Here is a 9,868-nt window from a genome sequence, read left to right on the forward strand (position 1 = left end):
CCTGGGGGGGAACCGGGCGGGGCCTAGGGGCGGGCCACGCTAATAAGGCTACTGCATAATCATGAACTCCAGCAGGAAGGGCTAGTATCTCGGGACACTTAAGAAGGAGGCAAGGCCAGGGAAAAGGAGGAGCTATGATAATAAGGGTAGGGGAACGGCGTTCGCTGAGAAGGGGAATTCCAAATGGGGCGGGGACACGCTAATAAGAGAACTGGGCTCACCCCGAGCAGCGCCACGCGCTCTCGGCTGGCCGGCCGTCTGGGGGCGGGGATATGCTAATAAGCTCTTATTCTCTCGGCGGATGGGTCGGGAAGATAGCTCGGGGTGGGGCTATGCAAATGAGGAACCCTGTGATGCAGTTTCTCAGGGCACCATCTCCGAGGCCTTGTTCCAGTAGGCGGAGCTCGCGGACTCGCGCGCGGCCGTATATAGGCGCGCTCCGAGAAAGGAGCAAGTCCTGAGGGGAAGCTCAACCTCCGTCCTGGGATCCTAGCCAAGCTCCCGACCCAGGCGTCTGGGCTGGATGCTGGAGGCTCCGCCCGCTAAGGGACCCAGGCTTCCGGTTCCCGCTGTCCCAGCCAAGCGGAAGACAGACTGGGAGGGAAGATGGGGCCCTGGAGGGGGGACAGCGGGTAACTGGGCAGGGAGGGGCCGTGAGATCACTGCATTCCTAATCCATGAGCCAGTTCGCCCAAGCCGGGATGCCTGGATTATGCCTGGTCTAGCGTCAGGATTTCTGGGTCTTGAAGGAGGAGGAAGCTGAGAGCCCAGACCCCTAGGAGTACCTAGGAGAGAATAGGGCTGGAGGCTTGGACTCCTGGGTCCCCAGAAGGAGGGGACCTGGGGGTCCTTACTACTAGGTTCGGTAAAGGAGGGAAGCTGAGGGCCCAGACTCTTGGATCCAGAGGTTGGAGGGGCTGGGGACCCAAAATTCTGGATCCGAGGGGGTTAGGGTGGGGAACCCGAACACTCGGGTTAGTGTAAGGTAGTTGTTTGAGGCCAGGAATGGTCTGAGGATGGCTTGAGGGCCCGACTCCTGGATTTAACAGGAAGGAGGGCTCGGCTTCTGAGTCCCAGGGAGGAGGGAAATGTGAGTCCGGACTCCTCTGTTCTGAGTGAGAGGAATCGGAATTTGGACTTTTCTGTCGTAAATGAGGAGGAAGCTGTAGGGCCGGGCTCCTTGGTTCTAAATTTAGAGAGAAATTGGTATCGGGATTCTGGGATCCCTAGAATGTGGGCGGGGCAATTCCCAGCCTGTCCTTTTTTTTTTTTTTTTTTTTTTCCTACGGCCCACTCCGCGGAACTACAACTCCCCCGCATCTGTCACGCTGACCGCTCTTTCCGTCACTTCCTTTTCCGCCGCTCTTTCCGCGCGCGTGCTGGGTACTTTGGGGCCTAATCGCGGCCTACCGCAACCCCGCCCACTTCACCCCTCACCCCGCTTGCTGTCCCCGCGCGGCGGAGGCGACGCGCGGACTACGCCTCCCGGCGTGCGTCGCGCGCACCCGGCCTATGTGTCCTATTGACTGCTGGGAAGCTGAGTCCGGAGCCTTCCCACCAGCCTTCACGGCACCGTGCTCGGTACTTGAACTCCCGGCAAGCTCGGCGGTGTTTTAGCTCCACCCCTCTCCTCCCTCTGCTCGCGAGCCCCGCCCCAGCCCGCCCCGCCCCGCGCCGGGGCCGGAGCCGCAGCCCGAGCGGCGGGGTAAGATGGCGGCGGCGGTCTGGGCCGCGGGGCTCGGGCCTATCGGGGTGGGCGGGGCGGAGTCGGGTCGCTAGTTGTCCCGGGGTCCTCCCGGCAGGCCGCAGGACCTCAAGGGCTTAGCGGGGTGGCCTCGGGCCTGGTGGCGGCGGCGGCGCCTGGAGCCGAGCGGGGGGCCTTCTGAAGGCCCTGGGACGCGTCTGTGGTGCCGGGGGGCATCTACGGGGCGTCCCCGAGAGGATTGGAGGCGTCCACAGGGCCTGGAGTGAGACTGAAGCCTGCCTTCCATCATATAGCTGGCTTGGGTCATTTTTGTGGGCACTGTTGATCGTCTTTATGAGCTGACCGGAGGCTAGGGTCTGTTTAGAGGGTTCTGGGGCCATCTTGAGATCTTGAGATATGTCCCGGGGTGAAGGAGATCTGCAAGAGCTGGGGAGTATCTGCAGAGCCAACTATAGCGCCTAGGGTATGTCTGTTAGGGCTGCGAAGTGTCTACATGGGCTGACCTGAGGATGCGGCTCACCTACAGGGGTCTGGGGCCATATAGCTGGGCCTGGAAGAACTGTTCCAGGGCTAGGAAGTCTTTTATAGCTACCCAGAGGAGCGGGATGTACCCACGAAGGGAGAGAGGCAAATACTGAGATGTTCTGAGAGGCCTGGATGGGTCTCCAGCTGTCTGGGGAGTGTCTAATCTGGGTGACAGGAGACTGGGGGCAGTTAGAAGGACCTGGAACCATCTAGGTGGCTTTGAGTGTGCCTGCAAATTCGAATGCCTTTGGGGGGGCCACGCCATTGCGTGGAGAATAAGACAATGAAGACTATTGGAAAATTTGCCCAGCTGTATTGTACTTGCCCTTAGAAAGTAATTCAAATGCACAATGTTGAAAAATTCTGCGTGGCCCTGGGGCTACAGAGAGAGAGTTAGTCCTCCTTGGTCTGGGAAAGTCTATAGGATCGTCTATAGGATCGTCTAGATTCGTCTAGTGCTGTGCTTTTCAAACTCTTTTGACCTTGATCTACAGTGAGAAATACATTTTTTCATTGAGACCCAGTGTACACCGTCATACGAATTTCATACCCAAGTCCCTTTAATTAGTATTTCCATTTACTTGTGATGTATTGTGAAGAACCTTCTATTGTGTTCGATTTGCTTTGATAACAAGCTATTTGTGAAGCACTGAACTGCTATCAAGTCTATAGTTTGGGAAACTTATCTAGAGGGACCTAGCAGCGTCTGCAGAGGCTTCTCAGGTCTAAAAGACCTAAGGAGCCGGGGGTGTGTCTGCAAATCCTGGGGCATGTGTGAATGGGCAAGGGAGGATGTTCATTCTACAGAGTTTGCGGCTCTGTGGGTCTATAGTCAGCACACCTTGATTAAGTGTCTCTTATGTGACAGACGCTGTTCTACATATCGTGTGCTCCCCCCACCCCCACCCAGGTGCCGGAGAGCAGCACCAGGGCTGGGAACTGTCCAGAGGGGCTTCTCAGGGTGAGAGTTGTCTATGGGAGTTCGGGAAGGAACTGCAGGCTCTTAGAGAGCCAGGAGGCAGCATGGGAGAGCTTTCTGAAAATCTGGTACGAGGGAGACCAGAACCGAGACCTTTTTTTTTTTTTTTTTTTTTTTTTTGGCAGGTATGCAACCGAGGGTGTAAGGGAGACCGAAGTAGGGGAAACCTGGGCGTTAAAGGCCAATGATAATTATTGGCCTCTATATAGCTTGCTTGGGCTGTTAACTCTCTGTCAGGAGTCCGTCTCCTTTCAATTCTCACAGCCTTTCTCTGACTTAGATACTCCTATTGGGCCCACTTAGAGTTAAGCACACGGCGTTGAGGGTTAGGGGTTTTGAAGCTTTCTAGGAACTGTGGGACCAGATATTTCTTGTCTTCAGAGTAGGAGATTTGACAGTTGCAGGGAAGCCTACAGCTGAAATCTTCGTGTTTTCTGAAGCCCTAATCAAGATCCCCATCAGTCTAAAGAGTGATTTTTCACCTTCTGTATAACCTAAGAATTTCTGTGACATGGCAAAGCCTTGAGCCGCGCTTCCGCACGAGGGGCTGACAGGTGATCGGAGGGTGCTCCCTGCGGCGTCTGGTGGACAGCATTACTGAAGTTCGTGTTTGTTGTTTTGTTTTTGTTTTTTGCGGCACGCGGGCCTCTCACTGCCGCGGCCTCTCCCGTTGCGGAGCACAGGCTCCGGACGCGCAGGCTCAGCGGCCATGGCTCACGGGCCCAGCCGCTCCGCGGCACGTGGGATCTTCCCGGACCGGGGCACGAACCCGCGTCCCCCGCATCGGCAGGCGGACTCTCAACCACTGCGCCACCAGGGAAGCCCATGAAGTTCGTGTTTTCGTTTTCAAAGTGGCGTACTGGTTTTGTAGCTCATTCTATTATAGTTCCATCTTCTGTGTGTAAATACATTTTGTTGGGTCCCTCACCATCGAGGAGAATCGATGCTTTTTTAGGAAGTGGCGTGCTGTTTGAGGCACACCCAGCACACTGGCACGTATCTCGGTTTGGGAAAGGTGGGTTTATGAGACTTCGGGACGCAGTGTTTGAAATCACAACTCAACAGAAAAGAGTCTTGGCTCCCGTGAAGGCGGGCTCCTGTGAGGTCTTAAAGTTTGGTTGTGGGGGAAGGTGCGGGAACTGGGGAGGGGTGTGTGGAAATAGGCCGGGAAGGCCTCCCTTTGGCAGAGGAGGCAACAAATTCAGACAAGGGAAGAGAGTTACTCCTCCAGTCCCTCTAGTGTCTGCACTGGGCCTGGTACTTGCCCGGGCCTGGGATGCGGTGGAGGAGAGGAGGGATGCTGAAAGGGATACAGTGTTGGAGGCCCCTGAGGTCTTCATGTCTGTCCTCTCCTTCCACCACCTGGCACCACCGTGGCCTGCCCACCTGCCTCTACTCCAGACTCTCCCCCCCTTCCACCACCAGGTGACCATGGAGGAAGAAGATGAGTCTCGAGGGAAGACAGAGGAGTCAGGCGAGGATCGGGGTGACGGTCCGCCAGACAGAGACCCTACGCTTTCTCCTTCTGCTTTTATCTTGGTGAGGCAGCCAGACGCCTGGGGCCGAGGGAGGGAGGGGCTGGGAGTCCAGATTCCAGGGGCCTGACTCCTGGACCCTTGGGGAAGGAGGGGTTGGGGGGCCGGGACTCTTGGCCTGTCTGTAGGGTTTGAGTCTGGTTGTAGGGGTGTCTGGAATGGCTGTCTCCCAGCAGCAGAGCTTGTGACCTTCCGCATGCATCCCCTGACTGCTCTTTCTTTCCACCCCCTTCACCCTCACCTTGCCTTCAGCGGGCCATTCAGCAGGCTGTGGGAAGTTCCCTGCAGGGGGACCTGCCAAATGATAAAGGTATGACAGCTTCTGGTTCTTCCCAGCCCCCTGCCCCATCTCTGCATTCTTTCTCCTAATCTCATTCATGTACGCTTTCCCGAGGCCTCCTGGGTGCCACCCTTGTGCTGGCACAGGGAGCCCAAGATGGGTTGGACTCCGTGGCCGTCTTGGAGGGGCTCACAGTCTGGCAGAGGGGAGACACGGTCCCAGGACAGAGGTAGCCCGAGGCACCGTGAGAGGGCAGGAGGCCCAGCTAAGCTGGTGTGGAGGGAGATGGGGTCCAGGAAGGCTTCAGCGAGGAGGTGACAGGGGACCTGTGTCTCTAAGGCTGTATGAGCGCTGTCCGGTGAAGAGGAAAGCCTGATAGGCGGGGGCGGCACCAGCGGGCACACGGCACAGGGACCACGTTGCTGGACCGAGTTGTGGGTCTTCGGGGCCGGTGGGCAGAGGATGTTGGTGGGAAGGGAAGCAGGATCGCTCCGTGGGGACTGGGTCACAGCAAGGCTCAAAGGCCAAGCTGACTTGTCTGGTCTTCATCCGGAGGGTGGCTGGGCGGACAAATGGGTGAGAGAGTTGGTGCCTCAAAAGGGTGTTGGGAAGTCCTTCTGGGACCCAGGTTGGGAAGTGGTTGAATGGAGGCGGGAGTGTAGGCAGGAGCTTGGTTCCTTTGTCAAGAGCTAGGCAGGCTCTTTTTCCTCTGCCCAGCAAGGTCTCTGCATCTAGTCCCCTGTCTCCAATCCGCCATGCAAATCTCTCTCCAGATGGTTCTCGGTGTCATGGCCTTCGATGGAGGCGCTGTCGGAGCCCACGTTCAGAGCCCCGTTCCCAGGAATCAGGGGGGACTGACACGGCTTCTGTGAGTAAGAAGAGGGGGCTAGGGACCTGGACTTCTGGGGCTGGGGGAGGAAGGTCACTGGGGCCTGGATCCCTGAAATGGGGATGGGGACCCAGGCTCCTGGGTCTGGGGTGCTGATCGGGGGCAGTGTTGGAAGCTCTGAGGCCTGGTCCCTTGGGTCCTGGAGGCAGTCAGGTTGAGGAGTCAGTTGGATCCTCGTGTTCTCACAGGGTCTCAGATGTCTGGGTTACTGAGAGCTTAGGGCCTGTGTGGGTCCTCACACAAGCAGGGACAGGGTGGAGCCCCTCCTGGCCTATTCCAGGTGTTGGACGTGGCTGCCGATGGCCTCCTCGCGGGGCTGGTGAGCATCCTGGATCCCCCAGATACCTGGGTTCCCAGCCACCTGGACCTGCGGCCTGGCGAGTGAGTATCTGGGCAGCTGGAGTGGGAAAGGCCCCCAGTGTGGGAGTTGGACGCACCTCTGAGGCTCACTCACCCCCTGTCTTGCAGAAGCGAGGACGTGCTGGAGCTGGTGGCCGAGGTCCGAATTGGGGACAGGGATCCAGTCCCTCTTCCCGTACCCAGCCTGCTGCCCCGTGTCAGGGCCTGGAGGACGGGCAAGACGGGTACGTGGGACCAGGGCTGAGCTGGCAGGCAGTGAGCCTCGGCGTCGCGCGAGCGTTAGCTGTTGGTGGTGGTAGTAGCGGTGCTGAGTGCGTCCTTTAGACAAAATCTGTACCGTCACGTCTCTCTCCTGTTAGACTTCAGTAAAGGCTGTATGCACGTGCAGATGTAATTAAAGTTAAAACTGACGCGAGAGCCACCGTGTGGGAGCAGTTAGCGTGCGTCCGGGGCTTCTGAATATCAGTGTAACCGCGTTAGGAATTCGTCTCCCCAGGACGGGGGACTCTCAGCATCTCCGACTCCAGGAAGAGAAAAGTCTGAAAGAGGGAAGTCTCTTGCGCGAGGTGGCACAGCCGGTTGCTTAGTGGTGGCCCTGAGCCCGGGGCCTTCTGTGTGTAACGTGCAGGTTTTTGACTTCTGTGACGTGCACCTGCCCGAGGAAGAGTCCGCTCCGCAGCCCCGCACACGGTGGTAAAGCCCCTGAGCAGCGTAGGGCAGAGGGTCTCAAACTCGAAAGGGCATCAGAATCGCCACGGAGGACTTGTTAATCCGCAGGTCACTAGGCCCATCCCAGGGTTTCTCATGCAGCAGGCCTGGAGTTGGCAGGGCCCAGGAAGTTGCATTTCTAACTAACTCCCCAGTGCTGCTGCTGCTGCTGATCCCCCGGGACCCTGATGAGAACCCTGGGTTTAGACTTCCCTTCTGCGGACGTCCATACCCGGGGAGGGGTGGAGGGGAGAGGAAGGCGCGGCAGAAGGTCAGCTACGGGCAACTGTTCTGCCAGAGGCTTGCATACCCTCTGAACCAGTTCACGTTTTCCTTGTCCTTTTTTTTTTTAAGATTTAACTTTATTTATTTTTGGCCGTGTCGGGTCTTTGCTGCTGCGCACGGGCTTTCTCTAGCTGTGGCGAGCGGGGGGCCGCTCTTCACTGCAGTGGTGGCTTCTCCTGTTGGCAGAGCACCGGCTCTAGGCGCGTGGGCTTCAGTAATTGTGGCTCACGGGCCCTAGAGCGCGGGCTCAGTAGCTGCGGCGCGCGGGCTCAGTTGCTCCGCGGCATGTGGGATCTTCCCGGACCAGGGCTCGAACCCGTGTCCCCTGCATCGGCAGGAGGATTCTTAACCACCGCGCCACCAGGGAAGTCCCATCCTTGTCCTTTCTTTTTTCTCACAGATCTGGGGTGACTTACTTATCCTTTAGGCTCAGGGGACATGGTGCCTGGGGCTCGCCACACTCTTAGGGGCCCACAGAAGTATTTTCATTTCTTTTATTATTTTTTAAAATTTTATTTGTTTACTTATTTATTATTATTATTATTTTTTTGGCTGCATCGCATGGCTTGTGGGATCTCAGTTCCCCAACCAGGGATTGAACCGGGCCTCTACAGTGAAAGCCCAGAATCCTAACGACTAGGCCACCAAGGAACTCTCTCTCCTCATTTCTTTTAAAATCAGAAGCCATAGGGAATAAGTAAACAAGTGAGCGGGACAGGTTTCCAATGCGATTTGGCCCTTGGGCTTTAAGTGATATCCGTAGCTGTGTCCAGAACCTAATAGCTGTTTTCTGTTTTCAGCAGGACTCTGGAGTTATGTTTTAGGGTTTTGTTGTTGTTGTTTTTAAATATTTATTAATTTATTTATTTTTGCTGTGCCAGGTCTTAGTTGTGGCGTGCGGGATCTTTTTTTTTTTTTTTTTTTTTTTTAGTTGCAGCATGAGGACTCTTAGTTGCGGCATGCATGCAGGATGTAGTTCCTCGACCAGGGATCAAACCCGGGCCCCCTGCATTGGGAGCACGGAGTCTTACCCACTGGACCACCAGGAAAGTCCCTATGTTTTGTTTTCTTATTCCAAGTGTTTTTTGGTCTTCGTTTGGAAAATATTAACGCAAGAAAAACCCGTAGTCCTTTAAAAAAACTATTTATAAAGAAGCGGATGTCTCGAGTTTGCAGACTGCTGCAATCTGCAGACTTGGTGTTTGCCTCAGGTGGTGGTAATAACAGCCCGGGTAGTCAGAGTTCATGCTCAGCAAGTCCTTGAAGGCAGGGATTTTTGTCTCTTGTTTGCGGTTCTATTCTATACCCCAAACCTGTCTGGGTTCTATTCTATACCCCAAACCCGTCTGTCAGATTGATGATCAGAAAAAATGCGTTGAATGAATGAGCAAACTCCCCTTTTATAGATGAGGAAACCAAGGCAAACAGCAGTTGAGTTGCTTGCCCTCGGGCATATTGCGGGAGAGGGCTGGAGCCTGGCATCCGGGTGGGGAGGTGGCTCTGGTGCTGCCTTCTTAGCCCCGGGCTTCCCTGGCGTTGTTCATGCGACCATGCCGGCCTCCTTGCTGGGGCAGGATCCTGGCAGTTACATGTGGTTGGGAGAGTGGCCTCTGGACTCTGATGTGTGTGTCTGAATCCTGGCCCCTTCACCCGCCCCGGAGGCAGCCTCGATCGGTTGTCTCCACATGTGTGACTTGTGGTGCTGAGACCGTGGAGTGCTTCGAAAGCAAGGTCTCGGGAGGGCGGACAGAATAACGGAGGACAGCACGATGCCTCGCCTGATTAGTGATGTCTGAGTCCCAAGCTGATGTCGCCCCTGGGATGGGGCTCATCACAGAGTGACGGGGGCACGGTGAGGACTCGGGCTGTCAGGGCTCACCAGCTCTGCCACCTTCTGACTCTGGAGAGGGAGTTTCACCTTCTCAGCCTCATGTTAGGCCTCCTGTACAAAGGGATAGATTCCCTCAGGAGGCAGCCGGTTCAGCAGGACAGGGCTTGACCCCTGCAGGTGGTCCTAGGTTGGAACCATGGCTCTCCCATCCCAGCCTGTGCCTCCTGCGGGAATGTCACTGCTGTCATTGGTCAGGGCGGTCTTGGGCTGCAGGCCAGCTTACGGCTCCGGGTATGAGAGTGTGGGCTCGGGGGCCACACTGACCGAGTTTGCATCCTGACTCCCCCCCTGCTGACTGTGCTCTAGGGGAAGATGCCACAGCTCTCTGTGCTGCAGTTTCCTCCTGGGACCCCCGGTCGCAGTACCTACAGCGTGGAGCGTAGGTACTGTTGTTAGGAGCATCTTATGTGTTGACACACGTGAAGCACTGGAAGCAGTGCCTGCTGGTGTGGCGAGTGCTGAGCGAGGGGGCCAGCAGATGGGGTGCTGACCTGCCTGCGGGCCCCTCCGCTGCACCAGGACAGGCACCTGACCGCCACCCTGTCTCCGCTCTTCCTTTGCAGTTTCTCCGCAATCTCACTCTTCTCGACCCACCTGTGCCCGCCACCTCCTCACCTTGGGCACTGGAGACGGGGGTCCTGCACCACCCCCTGCCCCCTCCTCTGCCTCCTCTTCGCCTTCCCCTTCCCCCTCATCATCCTCCCCCTCCCC

At 56.8% G+C, this 9,868-nt stretch overlaps 1 protein-coding gene across 1 annotated transcript in view; it reads left to right on the forward strand.

The window, feature by feature from the left end:
• Positions 1-1,719: 1,719 nt before the first annotated feature.
• Positions 1,720-9,868, forward strand: part of SCAF1 (SR-related CTD associated factor 1) — a 16,022-nt gene continuing 7,873 nt past the window's right edge. Inside the window, exons 1-6 of the mRNA XM_024132461.3 lie at positions 1,720-4,748; positions 4,997-5,054; positions 5,798-5,892; positions 6,194-6,294; positions 6,382-6,497; positions 9,721-9,865. Of these exons, the coding sequence (XP_023988229.2) occupies positions 4,035-4,748; positions 4,997-5,054; positions 5,798-5,892; positions 6,194-6,294; positions 6,382-6,497; positions 9,721-9,865 (1,229 nt within the window). The 5' untranslated portion in view covers positions 1,720-4,034. The remainder of the gene's footprint in view (positions 4,749-4,996; positions 5,055-5,797; positions 5,893-6,193; positions 6,295-6,381; positions 6,498-9,720; positions 9,866-9,868) is intronic.

Source organism: Physeter macrocephalus, chromosome 17 (genome assembly GCF_002837175.3).
Source record: "Physeter macrocephalus isolate SW-GA chromosome 17, ASM283717v5, whole genome shotgun sequence".
Lineage (NCBI taxonomy): Eukaryota > Metazoa > Chordata > Mammalia > Artiodactyla > Physeteridae > Physeter > Physeter macrocephalus.